Source organism: Lagopus muta, chromosome 1 (assembly GCF_023343835.1).
Source record: "Lagopus muta isolate bLagMut1 chromosome 1, bLagMut1 primary, whole genome shotgun sequence".
Classification (NCBI taxonomy): domain Eukaryota; kingdom Metazoa; phylum Chordata; class Aves; order Galliformes; family Phasianidae; genus Lagopus; species Lagopus muta.
The window spans coordinates 104,621,184-104,643,345 of NC_064433.1; the positions used below are offsets into that span (position 1 = coordinate 104,621,184).

Genomic DNA, 22,162 nt, shown 5'->3' on the forward strand with positions numbered 1-22,162 from the left:
TCCAAACTACAGTAAACTTGCTTAAATGTACTTTAAGGTGTAGCTCCGGAGTGATGAACTGAAATTTTAATTATTCTCACAGAGCATAAAAATGCGCAGTGAGAGTAATTTTTTACATGCTTTGCTTCGTTGATAAAAATATTGACAATTAGAACAAGAATTTGCTAGAATATTGATAATTTTTCTTTAACATTTTTCAGACAAGGCCCAGCTGCTTGAAATAGCCAAAGCTAATGCAGCTGCCATGTGTGCGAAGTCAGGCGTTCCTTTACCACCAAGCCTGATGCCTATGTTATCTCAAAAGAAAGATGACAAAGCCAGTCAGAAGTCATCAAGAGATACACTAAAGGAGCTCACTGAGGTAAGTGAGAACAACCATACGGAACCGAAAATAAGCAAAGTGTTTTTTGTGACTGCCAGGCAAGCTTTATTCTGTGTTCTTCATTCACATGAAAGCTGGCACATGGTTTGAGCTTTTGCTGCTTAGAGCTGTGAGGTTTTGTTTCTTTGATTTTCGGGTTTTTTGGTCATGAAAGCATGCCTTTGAATTCTGTAGAAAGGTGTGAATTGCAGTTCTTGTGCTTTTTTTGGTTTATTTTCTGTTGTAATTTTTACATGCTTTAATTTTTACATACTGGTAGTTTTCTTTGCCATCCCTTTAATAAAAACCTCAGCAAAGAGAACGGAACTCCCAAAAATGAATCAAGGCTTTCAGTTCTAGTTCTAGTTCGTAGCATTGTTTGTTAGTTCTGTTGTTATTTTGGTATCAAATTTCTCTTTGCTCAGTGTTCAATGTGTTAAAAATCCAATACCTGCTTTGGTAGTTCTGTATAATTTTACATGTGTTCCAAAACATTTTTAGAGGGAAAGTTATTGTTGCAATGCATCTGTTGCAATTTTAGTATACAAATAGGATGTTTTTGTTTTGATGGTGGGGAAAAATTGCTAGTTGTCTTTAGTGTAGCAGTGCTGCATTGTTAGTATGATAGTTCTGAAAACATTTTTATTTGTGGAAGTAAAATCTGAAATCAGGCAGTGTCAAATTGCTGAAAAGTAATCCTTTTGTTGGGGATAGTGGTGCAGAAGTGCTTGTTAGCTTAAAAACAAAAAAAAAAAAAAACAGGGAGGTTGTGCAGATTTGATGAGTGCTTCTGCATGTAACCTGACCCAAGATTCAATGCAACTGTTGTTCATCTGGGGCAAAAAAAACTTTCCCCTTGCTTGCCCTTTCTGTCTGTGGGAATTCAATGATTAATATGTTGCACTGAATCAAAAGCAACCTCAGAAACAGTCCAGATCATTATCCTACGAGATTGTGTCTAAAGGAAGAACCCTTGGAGAATTTGTTCTGTTTTCCAAGAAGCTGGCTGCTCTGCAGGTTGCATCATGTAGGAAAAAGACACACTGCTTCCAGTTCAATGGGGGCCATCCAATGACTGTAGATAATACATTTGGTTGATTAGCCCTTTAAGTGATGCAGGCTTTTTCTGCTGTATAAAGTGTGTGCTTAAGTCATTGTTGAGAGGAGGCTTAGAACAGAAGAGCATAGGAATCTTTATTTAATAATGACTGGTGAGAACAGTGTCAACAGTGTGTCTGTTTGCTCCTTACATACCAACAGTCAGGTTATCAGATAGACGTGACTTAAAACGGTATGAACTTGAACTAGAGTGTGATCGGATGATGTACTCAGGTGTCTTGTAGGAATGTTTTGTAAATGGGGATATAATGGAAGCATGTCACTAAAGAGTTCTCAAATTCATTTTGGACTGTCTCAATTACAGTTATTACAAGTAACAACGAAGTGCAGTTGATTATATGGTTTTGGTCATAATTCTAGCCTTTCCAGAATTATGCATTCTTTCTTTGAGCTGCAGGATGTCTCTTGCACCTATATAGATATAATAGATATATATAGACATCTATCTATCTATATTATATTTTAGATTAAACTGCTGTTGAATAGAACATAGGTCTTGTGTACCTGGCCAACCTCAAAATATTTCAGAAGAATGAGATGTCTTCCAGAGATATTGCTTCTGAATAAGTTCCTGGCTTGCTAGTAGAATTTAAGCAGTATTAGTAATTGTTAATTCTCAGTTCTTCTGTGCAGTAGCTGCATGGGCTTATAGGCTATGCGTATTGTATTTTCTTTGTATTATATAGGATGCTAGGTAGCCAGTGATCTCTGAAAAGCTTGCAGCCTTTTCACGCATTATGAAATGAGCACTGAGCATCTAATTCTGCAGTACTTCTGAAAATCTTTAACAGTTTGTAATTATTTTCTGCATGAGTGCCAAGCAAACTTAAGTGTTTGATAAAGTGTGTAAGAAGTCTAATGGCGTACATGTCTGCAACATTCCTATAAGGTTTTCTCAGAGTTATAGATCCCACTCTGTTAGATTGTTCATTTTGTCCATTTTAGTTCAAAGATCCAGATTTATTCCTAACTATTGTCTTCACACCTCTCCTTCTTTTTCCTTTTTCAGAAATGCAAGAAGATTGCTCAGAGCACAGATGATGTGATAGTGAATAAACCTCATGTTTCTGATGAAGAGGAGGAAGAACGTCCTTTCTATAATCACCCTTTTAAGCTCAATGAACCCAAACCTATTTTTTTCAATTTAAGTGTGAGTACTTCTGTAATTAGTAATTTTAAAAAATTAATTTAATTTTAAAAGATTAAGTTTAAATTTAACTTTTCTAAAAAGGACAAATAGCTGTAGAGAAATTGAAACGATTGATAAGCTTGGTGAAATTATGCTTGCGTATCATTAAAAGTACTCTTGTTAAAAAAGAAAATTATTTGCAGCCCATGATACTATGAAAGATTTCCATAATTGGATTAAGATTTTTTTTTTCTTAATGTTTTTTTTACAACATTAAAGCTTTAGCAACATAGAGGGGATCAGTTTTGTTTCACGTTTTCATTGCAAAAAAATTTTAGTATGAACTTGCAGACAGCACTGGAATTGGAAAATGCTTCAGAAGAGTTTTAGTTTTCTTTTAAATGCAACACAAAATTCTAAAGGCATCGTGAGGAGTTCTGAATGACATTATGCCATTAAGCTTGCTCAGCCTCTGTGTTCTATGTCTGCTACTGCAATAGGTCTTAAGTGTTAATGAAAGGAAAAATATGTTCCATTAATTTTGAGATTAGCCAATAGGAAAATCTGCTAATGTTGCCTGTTATTAAGAGGATGTAGAAGTCTCATTAAGTGCCTTTGTTTGAGGCTGCTTTTGATTTTGTTAGCATTTCTGTTGATGTTTTCAGGGCGCTGGAAAGAATAAATGAGGGACCTCTTATTATGCATCTGGGATCTGTGTGCCTTTAGATGTGGTTAGGATTTGTCTAGGAAGTTTTTTCAACTGCACGTTAAGAATTTTTTGTGCTTGTGGAAGTCTGACTTAGTTTTGCTGGTTAATATTAGAAGTATTAATATGCTTAAGTGAAAACAAAAGTTAATTGTAAAAAAGCAGTTTATGGTGTTTACAAAAGAAATAGTAATACATAACTATGCAAGATGCAAGGTAGAAATAAATTTCTACTTTCAATGGCACTGTTAGAAAGTGGTATGATGAAATTCAGAATATTCTGGGATTCCATACAGATTCTGAAAAGAATTGTTCTTTAGTGGGCATGGTCTGCTTTACCTATTCCTCACAATTTTGATGCATTTAATGTCATCCTTTCCATTCTTCCTGGGTTCTGGTCTTATTACTGTTCTCAGTCATGTCTTTGATATCAGGAGTTTACACAGCGTTTTCAGCTTCTAACCTTCCCTATCTTTTTTTTTTGTTTTGTTTTAAGACTCCCAGCATAAAACCAGCACCACCACCACAACCAAAAAATCAGGTCAGCCTGTCAAAGGAATTTCCTGTTTCATCTGGGTCTCAGCATAGGAAAAAAGAAGCGGATAGTGTGTATGGAGAGTGGGTTCCAGTTGAAAAAGGCAAAGAAGATAGCAAGGATGATGTTTTCCCCAAACCATCCATTGAGGTAAGGAAAGGAAGGAGAGCATACACTTTAAGGAAAAAAAAGCCATTGCCTGGTCAGTCTGGTCAGTCTGGTGTCAAATCACAGTCTGTGAAAAAAAAGAAAGGTGTGCTTAGGTAGTAGCTGGCACTTGAGAAAGCTGTTATCTGAACTGCTACAGCCTTCAGATTTACTCACAGCGTTCACGTGAGCAGTGGTGTAAGCAACCTGTACCAATATCGTGTGCTTTTGTCAACTAGTGACTTCATTGTCTCAGTAGAACTTAAACTTTTACTTCAAGATTGAAAAGCAAGTTTCAAGTTTTCTGCAAAGGTTGATACCGTATGTTTAGATTTTAATAATAATAAATTGAATAATAATTTTAAATTTTCTACCAGTGTTGGAGCATTAACATGGAATTGAAATGTTACTCATTAAAAATAGATTTGAAAGTAGTTCTTAAAACTGCCATTTCATCTGGTGTATCTACTCATTTTTCCAACTTTAGTCCCGTTTTCTTATGAAGCTGTCTTCCATGTGGCCTTCTGAAGGAAAATTTAATTGTATGTATAATAAACTGAAAAAAGGAAATGTTTTTCCCCTTGATATGTCTTCAAAAGAATATTCTGTGGGGTTTTTGTAATTAAGTAAATTAAATATTTAAGACATTACTTTTTTTTTTGTTTTTTTTTTTAAGTTAATGTCATATTGTTCCTTCTAAAGACTTGTTCTAATACCTTGCAAAACAAATGAATAAAAAAAGTTTTGCCTTTACATTTCTGTTGAAATTGTTTTTCAACTTGGTGCATTTTGTTTTTCAATAATTTTCTGAGGTAGTTCAATTCACTTCCTGAAGCACAGATGTTATTTACTTCTGTGTCTTTTGCAGCACCAAAAGCACAGTGAATATAACCTATTCAACACGTGCTTTCATTGCACACCTCGAAGGCAGAGCTTGAGGTGTTTTTAGCAGGTGGTGAAAAGTCTTGTCCTTCATGTGATTAATGACAAACTTGGCTTAGGCAAGCTGTCTGCATTCAGGTTTCCAAAAAGAAGACATTGTCGTTGACAGGTTTGGTTAGGGCAAGTGCTGATGATTTGTTTATTGATTGTGTAGAAGAGGCCTTGAAAAATGACATTGGAGTAAATACATTCAACATAGCTTTCTTTCCATTCTGTCACGTGTATCCTTATAAATGCTTGTAACTGTTTTGTCTGTTTTTATATTTTGTGAATAAATATTTTTATTTGCGTTTACCTTAACGTGGTTTGTGTTAAGGGTGATTTCAAGGGTCAGTAACTGACAGCAGAACATACTGTTCCCTTGTGTTTGGCAATCCTTAACCTTGAAATACAGGAATATTCTTGTAGGAATAGGATCTCCATGTGTTTCTCTAGAGAGTTGGGAAGGTAATAGAGTGCTCCTCATCTTAATGTTAGGACTAATTGTTTTAAGTGTTTGTGGGACTGCCTGTGGATGAAATTGCTTCTCTGGAGCAGAATAAGCCAGGTCCCTTGCTGCTGGAGCTGAGGTAATGAGGGAACTTGCTTGAATCCTCAGGAGGTTTGGCGTATAGTTTCCCTCATTTTGTTTGCTTGCTAATTTTGGTAGCTGTTTGTCAACAGTTCTGATTTCAAGTCAATTTCAGTATTTAAAAGAAAACACAATAAAAGCATAACAATAAACCAGTTAATGCAGGTAATAGAATAAATTATAGGATAATGTAGCCTAAAACTGCCCTGCTAAAATATTACAGGTGCTTTTAATAAAACGTTAAATTTATTAAATGCTGTTAGTGTAGGTATTTGTGGTGGTAGAAGATTAAAAAAAAAAAAAAAGCTCTTGCCTCAATTAATCTCAAGTATCAGCATGTTTACAGAAGACAGAGAAACACAGAAGAAGCAAATTATGTTTGAAAACTTGAAAGTCCAGAGATAGAATGCTGTAGTTTAAGATACAGCAATGGCTATTGTGCAGAGAAGCCCTCTTGATCTAAAAGTGCATAAAATGCATTTAGTGTATCAGTAGACTTATAAAGTGTCAAAATTGTCTTTTTATTGTCTCCACTTCCTGCTTGCTTCGGTATTTGTCTGGGGGAAAAATGTTATTGAAACTCAAGACTGGAAAGACAGAACTCAGGAGTAGCATGCTGAGCATGGAACTGTTTTACTTGACTAAATAATAACAACTTTTCATACTTCAAGCAGAGACTTTTTTTTCCCGAGATCCAAAGCTGCCATCGAATGCCTTGACATAATACAAAGCCAATGATCTCCAAAATGGTGACTGACCATGTGGGGAAAGTGTATGGGAATTCTAACTAACCAGGGTATCTACTAATAGGCCCCAGTCCGGTAAAGCACTAAAGTACACATGTGTATTTAAGTATGCGAGTGGTCCCGATGTGATTTCAGTGGACTGCTTGCATGCCTATGTGTATTGCTGGATTGAAGCTTTTGGTGAGTAGAATAACTTTTATTTATCTCCTGAAGCAGTTTCTCAAATGAAATATAGAACTATTTGAACTGTACAGGGGGGATCTTCTTAACATGAGAAAGTGTACATTGCTGACAAGTGTTCTTCTACATACACGAATATCACGTTGCGTTGAAAAAGAAAGAATTTCAGTTCTTCTAGTACCTTGTTTGTAATGTATGTTTTTGTCATCTGAGATAATAAATAAACATTAAAGTCAGTTTCATAGACATACAGGCGGTGAGGATTTCCGGTCTGTCTTTCTCAGTACCAGGTGGTTTAGCAACATGATATGGGATTAATTTACTGGAGGACATGCTTTTTGTCCGAGGCAGGGAAAACAAATAAACCCATCTTTCCCCATTTGAAACTAAGATTTAATAGCCAGAATAATAATTTTAAAGAAATCATGTATTATGCTACTGTAGACATTTGTCTGCCTTGTGCTGGTTTTTCAATATTTAGTAAATTCTTGACATGTTTCTTATGATGGGAATTTTTGTGGATAAACTATATCTTTTCAGCAGAGACAATTCGAAACTAATTCCAGTTTCTTCCACTGGCCTTTTATTCTAGTATAATGTGAGAGGCTAAGGTAATGAGATGGTGACTAACTTAAGTCTTTTGTAATACAAAGTAAAACAAAAAAAGACAACAAAAACAAAACCCTAAATCATCAATCTAATTAATGTCTGTATGCCACTTGCTGTTTTGGCTATTGAGTTTCTTCTGTGCTTTCCAGCCCTTTACAGTCTCCTTTACATGCTTATATTCGATTAAATTTCATTTGTCTCTGATCACTGTTGCTTTTCTCCTTTCAAAACAGTATGGTCCACAAAATGCACGTCATTTAAAGAGTAAGGCACAAATACTCTTACATAAGGGTTGTATACAGCTCTTAATTTATCTTTACAACTTCAAATGGTTTGATTTTCCTTCTTGGTTCCTTTATATGTAGAGGTTTGCACTGAACTTCTTTATTTATTACATATTTTTACCCACTGGGTTCTGATCAGTTATATGCAAGATGGTTTCAATTTTTTTTCTTAAATTTTTGTTCTGGTTCAGCAGCAGAGATATAAATGATCTTTTACTAAACAGTTAATTGTGCATGCTATCAGTCTGTTTTCATTTTTATGTAAGTCTTTTTTAGGCTGAAGATAAAACATTCTAAGCACTAAAACCAAGTTTGTGGGATGCATGTGATTCTTGCTGTAATTCTTCTGCACACATAAGTTGAAGTCCTTAATAGGGTGTTTGTGTGAACAGCTCAATATAAAGACCCTTGCCTAAATTTTGTAGCTAAATTATATTTAATACTGTTAATAAGATTCCACTGAATTCTTAATGTCTTAGGCATTAAAACCTACAACTTTCAATGACCAAAGTATTTATTTGAAAATAAATCTTTAGATAATCTGTAGATGCTGCATTTGTACTTCAGATTTTGTATTTGTTTAGCAAACATCAAGAGTGTGTGTACATAATAAATAGTCTGAGAATTTCTTTTTGTTTTCACATTGCCATTTTGTATGTCAAGCTAACTATTTAATGTTTAGAACAACTCTATAGTATTTGTAGCACTTATTCTACAACGGATTTTTTTCCAGGTCAAATGGGCGATACTTTTCTCTAATGTATTTTTAAGAATCATATTTTTCTTCCTAGGGTGTGGACATAACTGCAGCTATGAATGATCGAGCGATGGCTCAGAAAAGACTTAACGAAAACACGTTTGATTTAGAGGCCATGTGCATGCTAAATCGTGCACAGGAACAGGTATGTTGCACTTTTTATCAGTGTTTCAATCAAGTTAAAAAGTGTAAATGTTTGCTTTTCATATCACTGTTATTTCCTACTGTGTTTAAGTACAGTATTTGAAAGTCCAGCTTATAGGGATGTCTTTAAAAATTTTGCCTTTAATTTGCACTTCATAATACTAGTACTGAGGATAAACAAACCACGAGCCACAAACCTGCTGGACTCTGAGCTCAGCCTTCAGGGTTAATGTTAAAAGATACTCAGCTTTTTTGAGATATCTGCTTTGAAATAAGTTTTGTCAATTTGCTAAGTGTAAGACAAGAATCATAACAGTTATTGAGAGTAGAAAAATAAGAAAAATTTTATTCCAATCTTATATTGATTTTTATTTTCTAGATTGATGCCTGGGCTCAATCAAACTCCATACCTGGCCAATTCACAGGAAGTACTGGAGCACAGATCTTGTCCTCGGATGAGCTAACCAACAGTGGTCCTCAAGCGTGGATTAGAAAGGTAGAAGTTATGCAGACATACTTGTCTGAATATCACGTACTAAATGTTAGCAAAAGTACTGGAACATGCAAAAAAAAAGGCCTTAAAACTTATGGTAATGCATGTATCAAATGCAACAAACAGATTGAGTTAAAACTTTCTTTGATCAGTTTTACTACTTGCTGCTGCTGTGTTCATTTTTGGTATGCGTTAAGATGTTGAACATGACATTTCAGTTGAGCGTCTAAAGTACCGCAATAAGATGTGCGTCTGTTACTTGAGTCAGATTGGTACGTACATACTTACACTGAAATGACATTCATGATACTGGTATGGTTGCAATGGTAGGTCCATCACTACTTCTGTGGGATTGGGGCAGATCAGGCAAGGAGGTTTGATCCTGGTGTCATTGAAGTTGATGATGTTTTGGCATCAACTTCAGTGAGCCGAGTCCCAAAAGGCCCATTCTGTTTGACTTGGTTCCATTTGATGGTTACTGCTTTGCCTCTATTTGCATCACCAGTGTTTTCTGGGATCCAAAGATTTGGAATATTAAACCAGGAGTTGCAACTGGGTTAAATAAGTATGAGATTATTTTACAGTGAAATAGTTACCTCTTACTGCAGAGTAATACTGGCTTATTTTGGTTGTGCGATGCGTCATACATACATGCGTTTTGTAAGTTTTATAAGTCATGCTTCATCTTTGAAAATGAATGCTGAACTGATACTCTTTCAAGAAGTAGAACTGAGGAATTCAAGCAATATCCATTTTGCAAGCAGAATGAATAATGAGTTATCATGGTTACTCTCACAAGTAATGTAGTTGAGTATGTGCTGTGTTTGCTTATCCTTCTGGAATTAAGATGACCCTCAGGACTGGTAGGTTAGACTTGAAACTTAGTGAAAGTTTTCCATAAAACTTTATGTGAACTGTGAACATGGAAGTCTGGAAATACGATGTAGTAAAACTAGAAATATTTTTTGTGAAGATTCATTAATTTATTTTTCACTTTGTGTAGCCAAGCAATACAGAGAGCCAGGCAACACAGAGATACAAATTACTTGTTAGATGGGAATCTTTTGGCTTCTTTGTATTAATATTGAGTGTAGATTATACAGTCTTATTTTAAAAATTATAAAATTCTGAGATTTTAACAAAATATTGATTGCAATAAATGTCCCTGCCACTGGAATTCAGAAATAAAAAGCACTCAGCAGGCAGGTGCATTGATGAGAAAAGGAGAGCTTTTTTGCCAAGAGGCTTGTGAAAGATTAGCAAGCCTACCGAGGGTTCTGTCTTTCTGCTTATGTTGAGTGGAATTTCAAGACAAAGGAAAGGGAGCATCTCTTTCCCAACTCTCCTTTTCTCATCCTCTTTTCCTTCCTTGAATTTCTGTGGTGGTGCCCTTCTGTGCCTTGCAGTAACAGGAATGTCCACTGACAACAGCAACAGCAAAGTAGAGTTGTGTTATCTCTTGGTCTTTTAACTTCACTCTGTGGTCTGATTGGAGAAGGAAAAAAAAAAAAAAAAAAAGCTTTATATGGAGAAGATTAAAGAAGAGCCTGGTGTCTGGTTTGTGGTGGACATAACTACTGTGAGGAGCAGAAGCATAAACTGGGGTGTTTTATTGAATCTAGAATTAAGAGTGAACCAGCAGAAGCACTTCTGTCTTCCTAGCAGCTGTAAAAATGTAGTGGTTTGCAGTAGTAGGCGTCCTCCCTAGCAAGCGTCGTGTGGTTTGTCAGAATGGAGGCTGCTACTGTAAACAAGAAGAGTTGTTGGATGAAGATGAGGAGGACACAGTCCTCCTTCCTGCTCGACATTCCTCAGCTTGACTTCTTCTGCTCTTTCTAGGTTCCATATTTGCGCACACATTGCCATCATATCCACAGGATGACACGTAGCTAAAGCCATGCGCCCTTTACAAAATACCTCAGGGCTAAAGAAGTCTCTTAATGTTTCCAGGAATGGTGGGGCCAGTGAAAACCTTGATAAAACTTAGGTTTGATTAACTCAGTGTGAAGTCATTTCCTTTGGTTATAGGGTGATTTCACAGGAAATTAAAAAAAGTGAATTAGGGATAATGAGTTGTGAATGCATGTTATCTTTCTCAGTGACGTGAATACAACCATGAAATGCAAAGTACAGGTTGTATTTCACTTAGATACTTGAAATTGTGTAACTTGGTTCCTTTTTAAGTATGCAACGTAACACTTGAAGTTAGACTTCTATTCACTGTCTTTTTTTTTTTTTTCGTCCTAAGAAAATAATGTATTTTTAACATCAGAAAACAAAAGTATTTGTAAACTTCATCTACCGGTAGGGCTGTGAGATTTCTTCAGTTATGTGGCAAGTATAAATTAATGCACATTTCTGTGGCTTACTGAAGGCATTTTTCTTAGGAGATAGCCATAAGCACTTGCTATGAGAGGACACATGGACACGTTCAGAAGAGACAGAGCCCATGCCAGCTAGGTGTTTGTGTATCAATACCCATAGAAAATCTATCTGCGTGTGCAGACACTGTGCTTCATAGAGATGATGACTAGACGAGGTAGCTGTAACAAAACGTAAGAGCAGTGTCAGGAGGGGAGTAAAGCTGAAGTACTTAGGGAACTCGTTTGAAAAGTGCTTTTGTCACTTTGCATTTCCTGGGTATTAGCGTCTTTCTATTCTTTTTATTGTTACTTCTTTTAAAAATGACGCTGGAGAGGTAATATGTACTCAAACAAAAATGTCTGCACATTTCAGTTTTACCTCAACAAAATTTTGAGGGCCTTAGTTATTGAAATGGTTAATGTGACACATTTGAAAGAGAGACACACCAATTAGAAGTAAGGTTGGTTTGTTTAAGTTATGCACTAATTCGTGGTGTTTACTGAGCAGTATTCATAAAGGAGTAATATATCGTTAGGTTTCTCGTATCATCAAACAGTTATAAATGGTATTCTCTTCTGAAAAGTAATTTCTGTTTCAGTTCATCATCATTGGTGTAATCAGTTCACAAATACAACTTGTTTCAGGGGTTGCTGTTTGTTTTTTTTTTTTACTTTTTATTTATTTATTAATTACAAATACACAGTGCTGATGACAAACTAGTGGAAGTGGTCAGAATTTTTCCAGGCAAATTCTCTTGAGGTCTGCTTGTTCAGACTTTTCCAGTCACCCCTTGTTTCTGGGTTTACCAGCTGTATAATTCTAATACCCTAAATTTGCCCTCCAAAAGGAGGTTTTTATAACATTTCACATGCACAGTGTAATGCTTGGGATTTGTTTCATTTGGTTGTGCTAAGGCATGCCGCACAGTTTCATAGTGGTTGCTAGAATGCTGTGTTTTGCATCCCAAGTTCTGAGAAGTCAAATCCTTTATTCCCTTATTTCGTAGTCTAGTCACTGCAGGCAAATAAAACATGGCCAACAGAGTTAAAACTAAATCTTGTTATTACATTCACACGCGAGTACTGGCATGTGTCTTGCCAAGCTCTCCTTCTAGCAAGGCGGTCTATCAGAACGTTGATGTTTAGTGCCTTGCATGACACAGTGAGCTTTATTTGGAATTGAAGGCCAGATGGCAAGGCAGACCATGCGTTGGTTACACTGGACTGGCTTCCTCTGCACTCAGTCAGAGAAAAATCTTTTTTCAGTCAACCGCAGATGGGTTTTTATTCCTTGTATGCAGAAGCTGTGAAGAGGATTTCTAAGACGGATGGTGAGTGTAGTCTTTGCAAGGCATTTGTAGGAATTCTTCAAGAACATACCATAGAATCACAGAATGGCCTGGGTTAAAAGGACCACAATGATACCTAGTTTCAACTCCCCTGCTATGTATGGGGTTGCCAACTAGACCAGGCTGCCCAGAGCCACATCTCCCTCTTGTGTCAGGGAAGGAATGTGGCTGCTGTTGAAAGTGTCACAGTGTCATGGAAACCTCAGCTACGCTGCAAGTTTCACCAAGTATAGTTGTACTGCACTCGTAAGTTCTGTGGAGTCATTCTTAGAGTAATCTCACAGACATCTCATGAGCTACAGCTGAAAGGATTCAACTAAGAGCCTGTAAGGCTGTGTTGTATTTTGTTTAATAAAGAATTGCTCAGAGAAACCTGCCTTCTGGCAGAGAGCTTGGGCTTTAGTGCCGTGTCAGCTTTGTGAGAAGGATATTTTCTTTTCAAACAGCAGCAGTCGATAATGTTCATCAAGATCTCTCAGATAATTGTGGCTTTAGTATTTTGAGCTTTGCAAGTGCTGTTTTATAGATTATTCCATTCAGTGCTGTATGTAATGTTTTTTTCAAAGACAGATGTTGCAGTCAAATAATGGTGACTGTCCAACTCATAGTGTCTTTCATCAAAAAGCTGTAAAATCATTTTTTACCTTTCTTTTTATTTTATTTTAAAGGCCTTACATGGTAATTCAAACTTTCGTGGTTTATTTTGCTGGTAATGTTGATTTTTCTCCCTCTCCCCCAGTATATTGCCCTAAGGTAGTTAAAAAAGAGGCAGTTTTTACTGACAATTACTGAAAAAATTCTGAAATGATCAGGTTTTACTGCTTAGCCTGCTTTTTAAACAAAAGGTAGCAACACAAGGATTTGGCTTATTAGTTGTCTCCATCTGCTGGCAGAATTGAAGTGTGCTTTATTTGTCTGACTTCATGGAGTTTAGAGATCAAAATATGAAAAAATGACATCACATTTTCCTGCTGGTCTACTAAAATTGGGATTAGAAAGATTGTAGTTATTTTCTGAATGATTACTTCATTCGGACAACAGTACCAAGTACTTCAAAACTTGGGGTTAGTTGTACTGACTGCTATTCAACTTCATATCCTCCTTCTGGGATGGAGCTGGAGAGGTACCACACTGTCAGGTATCTCTGTGGGACAAATCTTTTCAGTTTTAAAACTGAGAAGATCTTATTTCTCTACTTGTATTAACATTCCAGTATATTTACATTTTCAAATGCCATTACTCATACTCCATTAAACCATGGAGTGAGTATGTCAGTACTAAACTGTAAGAAAGAAAAGATGTCCATGGAATATAATTGTACAGGTGGCATTAGAGATTCATATTTATTATTTGAAAGATAAATTTTTGAAGAAGTTTTTTCCCAGCTGACAGCCTTCTCTATTTGATCAGTAACCTGAATCAAAGTAGGCTTCTTCTTGCTCCCTTCATATTGCGTTTAGAATTACCTTGTTCAACCCAGCAACATGATGCACAACTACGACTCTTCTGTAATGAAACAAAACTTAATCATTTCTAATTGTTGTTTCGGTTATGCTGTGCATGTTAAAGAATCAGCATATGTAAAAATTCCTACTTAAATTATCAGGTGGGAACGCTAGGCCAGGTGTGGTTTTGTTTTTTAGAGGGTTTTTTTTTATTTTTTTTAATTATTATTTTTTAATGAACTGCATTTTAGAATTTAAAACTCTGGGTATTTCCAGTGTTTGGAATTTATTTGATCTCTGATAATTCCTAACATAGGAGCTCAAGGATTTAATTTTTGACCCTGAAGAGCACTATGTTGTTTTCCTTTTTCTTTGTACACCACCTCCAAGCCCCAACTTAGTGCCTTGGAAGGTGTGCTGGGAAAGCTAGAGCAGCCTCGTTGGGAAATTGCACTCCTTCACTTGTGAACTGAATACACACTGGTGGTAATGAAACAGATGTTCATATTGTAAATTCTATTATTGCAAAGCAGGTACAAAAGAGGAATCGGAACCCAGGGTGACATTGACTGGGGTTTGTATCATTCTCGGCATGGTTGCCCTTTTCTTATGAGAGGTTCCTGGAAAAGAGTGGGGAGGATGAAAATGGAAGTAAGTAAAAGCTATTCTAGGCGTATAGCTTGAGGCAGTCTGTATCAAAGGAACGATTGTCTCTGTACACACACACTGCATGGTCTGCACCAGTCAAAAAAGTAATTTCATGGGAGAGGTGAGCTTAACCTCTTTCCTCTTCCACCGGAGCACCTTGATATTAAACGAAGCATCCAGTTGCATGATCAATAGGAGTTTACTTCACTGTTCAATAGGTGAATATTCGGAGAAGTCTTACCACAATCTTCAGGAATTAGTCTTTTTTATTTTTTATTTTTTTAAACTTGCTACCACCATTGGATCGTGGGGATTTCACACATGCATCGTGAGTGTGTGTCAGTTGCAAATAATGGACAGTTAATCCCCTTCAAAGTATATTATCCTTGGTCTCTGCAAAAGTAAGACTTCTGTTTTTGTTTACATACAAATTGAAACCAAGGAACTCAATGAGTTATTGTCCAAATCTTAGAAATTCTTACTTTTGCAAGCACAACTCAAAATTAAAGGGAAAAAAGAAAAAAAAGGTTCTATTAATTTGCTTTGAAAGTAAGTGAAAACTCTACACAAATATTAGACATTGTATCCTCTAACCTACTATGAGAAATACCTGATGGACTTATCAGTGCCAGTGTGTAAACTTGTATATTTTAAGCCAAGCAGTTTTTTGCTGTGATGGAAATGATTGACTTACTTACTTGGGTCAGCGGGTGGGGCAGAAGAGAGATGATAGTTCACAGAATAACCTGTGAACTTTCACCCCTCTATATGGAAACTTGTTTCAGGGTCAAATCCTTGTAGCTGCCTTCTTGCCACGGTCAATGCCAGCCCTACTATTCACAACACTGCGGCCATCGAGGCCTAGGTACGTAAACATTTAAGGAGTTTTTAAAGTTCTTTACATCAAAACAGATTTTTAACATTTCTGTTGATAAGCTTTCGACAGTTAACGACTGTTGTATTAATTTTGATTTGAAAGAATGTGACGACTGCTGCTGCTAAGCTGTGTGGCTAAGCGCCTTTTTGCCTTTAAAAAAAGAGGGAAGAAAAACCTGTATCTGTGTCATGTGGATTTTCAGAGTAGAACTTGAATGTGCAACTTCTGTATAATAAAACGGGGGATTTTTTAATATTTAAAATACGTGTAAACACTATTTGTATGTCATTACTAAATGTGCTTGTATTTTGTTCAATAAATAGGTACACTTGGCACGACTGTTGCCAGTTAAACAGTTAAACACTGCCTCCATTCACAAGATGAGAAGAGATGCATTGGAACCAAAGTAGTGTGTTTAAAACTGAACGGTTATTGTTTTATTAAGTGCATACGTCGGAAATGGGTCACTTGGCACTTTTGGATTGCGTTAGGATTTTCTTAAGTTGTTCTTTTTGGAAAATACTGATTTGTGTATTCTGTGTCTGCGTGAATTCTGGTTTATACAGCTGTATCTAAAGCTAAGGTGTATTTTTCTGAATTGAGTCTGTGAAAGGTTGTTAGAAACGTTTTTGGAAGCTCCCGCTTGTTTTTTAAAAACCCAGTCCTAACTTTAGGATTTGTCTTACTTCTCTTTTTCTGGATAGGATCAGTTCTTAAGAGCAGCCCCTGTAACTGGAGGAATGGGAGCTCAGCTGATGAGAAAAATGGGCTGGAGAGAAGGAGAAGGGCTTGGAAAAAACAAAGAAGGCAGCGTCGAGCCTATTATGGTTGACTTTAAGACTGATCGAAAAGGTAAGCACTTCCTTAAGTGTTTTATGACAGTGTAAACTTATGCTTCTTTGGAAGGTAGGCAAAATAGCTTGAAATGTTAAGCTTCTAGGTACAGCTTCCCTGAAAAAATGTACAGAATGATGACTAGTTTTTCAGGGCCTGGATTACTGTTGTAGGTGCTGTCTGTATGCCAGTGAACTCTTCAAGAAGTTCATTGACTTCCCTTAACCTTTGCCTTCCACTTGAAAAAGTGCTTCTCTGTGGTTCTTAAACTGGAGATACGCTTCAGTTGGAAATACAGAAAAGGCAAGGACAGGGAAATGAATGGATGAAAAGCCTCTGAGGTTGGCCTAGAGGAAGTGGCTGAAGCAGAAATGGGGCATGGTAGAAGGTGGAATGCTTGATTGTCTTTAAGCTGTGGTGACAGCTGAAGTCCTGACATGAAGAGAGTGTTGCACAGATTTTTAGCTCTTCTAAACGGGTTGTTTACTTTCTTAGCCATTGGATTCAACTACTTTTCCATTTCCTAGTTTGATCGTGTTACAGCTACCTCTGCTCAACTGCAGTGATGTTTCCTTGCTTGCTTTCATTTATTATTTCTCCTTCTTTGTAATGTCCATTATTTCCTCTCCTTTATAAAGTCCATGGCCACAGGTGCAAAAATGTTGCACTTGTCTCATCTGATAGAAGAGACTTGCAGGCAGCGAGCTGCTTCTTACACTGTCTAACCATGATTTAGACAGTTGGCCATCTCGCCAGCATATTCCATGTGACTTCTGTATTCAGAGGAGGTGTTTATGAAAAGCTTTCCATCTGAAATACCTACAGAAAATTTTAAAACTTCAAATAATATACATGGAATTTATCATTTAATTATTCAATTATGCATGTTATCAAAGTAAACAAATTAACGTTGACTGCAGAAATCATCCTTGTAGTTGATCTCCTCAATATTAAAAATAGTGAAAACAAAAAATAAAAAAATCTCAAACGGGAGATCTTTAACGTATTACATGGATCACAACTAATATTAAAGCATGAAATGCTTTGAAGTGTGGATTTGTGCCTGCTTCAGTCAGTGCTCATAATTGAAGAAAACAAAGCATAAAAGCGCAAACGTCATGAAGTTTATTTCTGGAGATGCTGACCTCAGTACAGAGATAGCCATGCTCACTTGATCAAACCAGTGGTTAAAACAGGAAATAATTCAGTTTGAATATTAAGGTAGAACAGGAGAAATCCTAAGTTAGGAAAAGACCTATTGCTTTTCAAATTCTTAAAACCTAGCAGTATACTACGATTTTTATAAGCAGAAGTGCAACAGTTTGAAATTGCAGGACACAATAATAATGTACATTTCAGTTTAGTGTGAACGATGTGCAGACTTGCTCTTCAGCTATTTTTCTTTGCAACCTTTCCATTTAAAGGGGGAAAAGATACTCTGGTGACAGTGATCACCAAGAACGTATCAGAAAAGTGTTCTTTCTGTAACTGTTATTCAGTTGCTCTGATCTTTGTAGGTGCTGTCTTGTGCTGGTGAGAGTTCTTTCAGTGTAGTTTTATGAATGTCAGTCAGAGGGAAGAAATTGAGAACAGTCAATTTGAATGTTATTTTTTTAAAGCAGCCTGCATAATGCAAGAGTGGATTTTTGTGATGAGGAGGGCAGAGTTAGCTGTTAATTATATCGCTTGCATTGTTTCATATCGCAGGAGAGAGGCAGTACTGTTGCACAACCTGTGACTGTTTCATAAATTAAAACAGTTTTAGTGCTACACAGCTTTGTTACAGCTCAAGTTTCTCATCTTAGAAAGCGTACACCAGGGTCTTCGTGTGGTTTCAGATAGAAATTTCCTTGTGGAATTTTCAATTGAAATTTCATGGTGTGAAGCAGGTTCAGATCCGCGTAGTGCTGGGCAGTCTGTAACAGAGAGCTTGGTGTCTGCTCAGTGACACGGGGAAGCAGTGAGATGGAGCTCAAAGAGAGCAGTCTCTGGCACGTGGTAGATCACCTGTAAATACTGCTAACCCTTGTGATGGATGGCCTTTGCTTAATTCTTATCTGTTTAATACATATGTTTTTATATGTCTTTAATAGATGAAGTGTTTGATTTTCACCAAAAAAATCTGAATGTGTTGTGTTGATATAGAATACTTATTAACAGTGGGCTAAGTATACATTTGTAAGTGACAGCTTATTATGGAGAAGCAAGTGCTTCATGTGTTGTAAAGGAGTAGCTGAACAGTGATTATATATTTGAGACAATTAGGTGAAAAACTTCATACACAAGTGTTCTTAAATGTTTACATGTGTAGAGAGTCAAACCTTCCTAAGTTCAGTGTGGAGGCTTAAAGGCTCTTAAAGGCTTTGGAAGAAACCACTTGGTATATGCATGCCACTGGAAGGTGGAAGTTTTTATACAAGGTCTGTCAGTAAGTAACCAGTTTGCAGATCAAAACAAAAAAACAACAAGCACACAACCAAAACCAAACCCCAACCAATCCGAAACACAAGCAGACAGAAACCTCCACGTTTTTAGAGCTTATCCCCAAAATAAAATATTGTTTCTAGGTATGGGAACAAGCAGTTTGCTGAGGAGCTATTCATTGGGTTGTACTAAGACATGAACCAAAGGTCTGCCTGTGCCATGGCTTTTCATTAGACTTTGTTTTTTCTGGACACCAAGTCACGTCTGTGATCCTCTGAGAGGCAGCATTGAAACAGAAGCCTTCTTGTGCTTTGCTGTCATCCAGTAAGTTGCTGTTGTCTCTGTTTAAAGGAGCTTGGTGCACCAGCTCTCAGCAAATAGCAGAGCTGATTGGAGTCTGTTGCAGCCTTTCTGAGAATCCACTGTGAGCTGACAGGGGCGAGATGTGGAGGGAGGGAAAAGCAGTATTAATGCAGATGAATGAACTAAGAGTTTTTTGTTTGGGGGAAACTTCTTGGATGTTTTTCATATCAGCTTCTGTAAGGAGGGGGAAAAAACCAGAAAAGACTCTGTGGCTTAATGCCACCTGAGAAGTCATGTAAGAGCTGTATGAATATTGGGATGAAAATCTGGTAAGGAGAGGAAGGTTTTCTTTTCAAGTAAAACCAGTAAGCAAGCAAAAAAAAAAAAAAGCTGAAGGAACAGAAGGAACTGGAAACAAATGCAGTATCTCCATGTCTTTATTCACCAAAGCAAGGAACAGAAACAAAGAGAGGTAAGGAACAAAGTAATACTGAAGGAATGAAGTCTTGAGAAGTTTTGAACCACCATTCACCACATATTTAGTTCAGTTACAGGTATTTAAGTTAAGGGCAAAATGAATGGAAAGAAACCTGAGTCTCTTGGTAAGTACGGTGTAGTTACTGGTATTTGGTACATTTTTGACAGTTATGCTTTATCCTTTGCTCTTGAGAGATTTCAAAAGCAAAAGTGTTTGGCTTCTGTGTTTCACAGTGGCTTCCACTGAAACTTGTTACTCCTGCTGGGCCCAGTTGCATGTTTATCTGGTACTTCATATTTCAGTGTGACTGAAATCAATGTAATTAGGCTGTGAACTTGGACATGAAATACATATCCCTAATAAAGAAAGCACAATGTTGGAAGTGTTACTACTGTTTCACGTGATAAAAGGACGTGCTAGATACACTATATACAGTCAAACAGAAATACTTCACATGCCTAGTATGCTTAAGGGCAAACTGTTAAGATATTGGATGGCTTTTGGGTTGCACGACACATGTTAATAGCGAACAAGAAGATGTCTTTATCTCTTGTTCAGTATTTCTCCAAAGAAGATGCAGAAAACCAGATGTTTTCTGACTTGCATAAGTCTACCCAAAGTCTTCTACTAGCTGGTTGTGAAGAATGTTACTGGAGCACTCATAAGAATGTGTGTAGCATGGAGGGGAAAAAAAAATGCTGGATGGAAGGGAAGTTTGAAAGACTTCTGAAAAGCATTTGTATGATGTCACCATATTTTGTCTCCACTGATACATGTCATGCTTTACGATTTCTGAATTTTCAGAAGTAAGGTGAGACTCACATATACAAACTTCATGTTTTGTCCAGGGCTTGTTGCTGTGGGAGAGAAGGCACAAAAGAGATCTGGACATTATGTTGTGATGAAGGATCTTTCAGGTGAGATTTTGATCATCTTTGGAAACACTCAAAAGGTTCATTAAAAATGAATAGCAGCACTGAAATTTCAAATGCATTTTGGCTTTAAGGCAAACATCCAGTTTCTGCATTGATGGAGATCTGTAACAAAAGAAGATGGTCACCACCTGAGTTTGTGTTGGTGGATGATAGTGGGCCTGATCATCGCAAACACTTCATCTTTAAGGTGAGTCTGAATTTGTTTGTTTACTGTTAGCTTGTCTATTAAAGTGTGATATTAAATTCATCTTTATATTTCTGTATTCCAGAGGTGGCTGGGGTATGCTGGGCAGTGTCTCAGTGCTAGAGTATCAGAGCCCTGTTTCTGTGAAAGCCATATCAGGTCTCTCCAGCGCATTAATCTGCAAATCCATCAAGGAACTGTGATACCATTCCACGGCTTACTAAAATGATTAACTTGTGTGGAATCATATTCTTGCTTCTTGTTTGCAGGTGTGGTGCAAATACAATTGTAAAGATAGTGAAAAGACTCGGTCTTTTTTTTTACTTTTAGGTATCTTAGAATGTGATCTGTTTTGGTTTTTTTTCTGTTGTGCTATATTGTGTTAACAATTTCCATCTGGAGGTGATTCTTGCAGGCTAGACGTGAGGCACTTCCTAACATGTCCTTTTTCCATCCGTCTCAAACAGGTGAGAGTCAATGGAAATGAATACAGGCCTACTTTTGCCAGCCTTAATAAGAAGCATGCTAAAGCCACAGCAGCAACTGCGGCTCTCCAAGCGATGGGACTTGTACCAAAGGAAAGCATGGTCAATACCACCATGTTTAGGAGTGCCTCACACCGCTAGATATTGTTTTTTATATTGACATTATTTCAGATAATTTTACTCTGCACAAAAATGGTATTTGCCCTTTCATGTTGTAAATACATTGGCAATTCCCACGTTGTAAAAACTGTACAGACACCTTCAGGTTTTTCTTTTGTACCATCAAAATGTATTTAAATCATACTTAGTTTTTGGTATGTTTATATTGTTTACATTAGTGATGTAATTATTTCTTAAATGACTAAATCAGACGACAGACTCTGGAGGCATCAGTAATCTAAACCCTTGTTTTAAAACTCATGCGATCTCTCCTCAATATGGAATGTTAACACTTTCATACTGTTTTGTACTATGCTGCAGTTTTCCCTGGTCTTGGTAAAGCTACTCTTGCACTTTTGCCTGGTGAAAGCTGGTAAAAGACCACGCAGCTTACCTTAGTCTAGTCGAGGCTGGCTTGTACTGCTGGGCAGATACCGGGCCAGTACTGTGACCCCTGGGAGAGAGGGAGCTGTGGTAGCAGCCCTGTTGTACAGTGCTAACGCCGCCGCTTCTCTTGGAGTTTTGTTTGGGGTTTCACTCGGTGCTGCACCGCAGCTGGCCATGCAGCTCATCCTCTAGGACGTACGCGATGAGGCAAAAGTCTTGCTTTAAAAGGGACGGCAGAAAGTCCAGCAATGGAACCAGCGAGACTTTTGAGATGTAAAAGTGACTCTCCCTGCATGTTCTGAGAAGGGAGATGATGGAGTTGTCTATTCCAAACAAATTAACACACTGCCTGATGTTGATTGTATGGATTTGTGGTTAATGTGAATTTTAAAGTCTAACAAATCTACAACTGGACTGGGGGGAGGGAGGGAATAGAATGATGCTTAAATTGTTGTACCCAACTTGGTCAATAAAGCAGCACAAGTTCATAATCTTAATCGCTGGTCAGTAAGCAGTAATTAAAATCTATGCCAAAAGAGCTTTGTGAAGAAACGCACAGTGCAAACGT

At 37.1% G+C, this 22,162-nt stretch overlaps 1 protein-coding gene across 4 annotated transcripts in view; it reads left to right on the forward strand.

The window, feature by feature from the left end:
- Positions 1 to 22,091, forward strand: part of SON (SON DNA and RNA binding protein) — a 37,321-nt gene extending 15,230 nt beyond the window's left edge. For 2 of the 4 annotated variants that reach the window (XM_048953819.1, XM_048953837.1), the window contains exons 4-12: positions 201 to 361; positions 2,490 to 2,630; positions 3,812 to 4,000; positions 8,121 to 8,231; positions 8,610 to 8,726; positions 16,110 to 16,257; positions 20,293 to 20,361; positions 20,451 to 20,566; positions 21,031 to 22,091. In XM_048953819.1, coding sequence (XP_048809776.1) covers positions 201 to 361; positions 2,490 to 2,630; positions 3,812 to 4,000; positions 8,121 to 8,231; positions 8,610 to 8,726; positions 16,110 to 16,257; positions 20,293 to 20,361; positions 20,451 to 20,566; positions 21,031 to 21,189 — 1,211 coding nt within the window. In that variant the 3' untranslated portion in view covers positions 21,190 to 22,091. Of the gene's footprint in view, positions 1 to 200; positions 362 to 2,489; positions 2,631 to 3,811; positions 4,001 to 8,120; positions 8,232 to 8,609; positions 8,727 to 15,313; positions 15,394 to 16,109; positions 16,258 to 20,292; positions 20,362 to 20,450; positions 20,567 to 20,648; positions 20,833 to 21,030 lie in introns of those variants that run through there. The other 2 variants (XM_048953829.1, XM_048953848.1) reach the window with 2 other exon arrangements.
- The last annotated feature ends 71 nt before the right edge of the window (positions 22,092 to 22,162 follow it).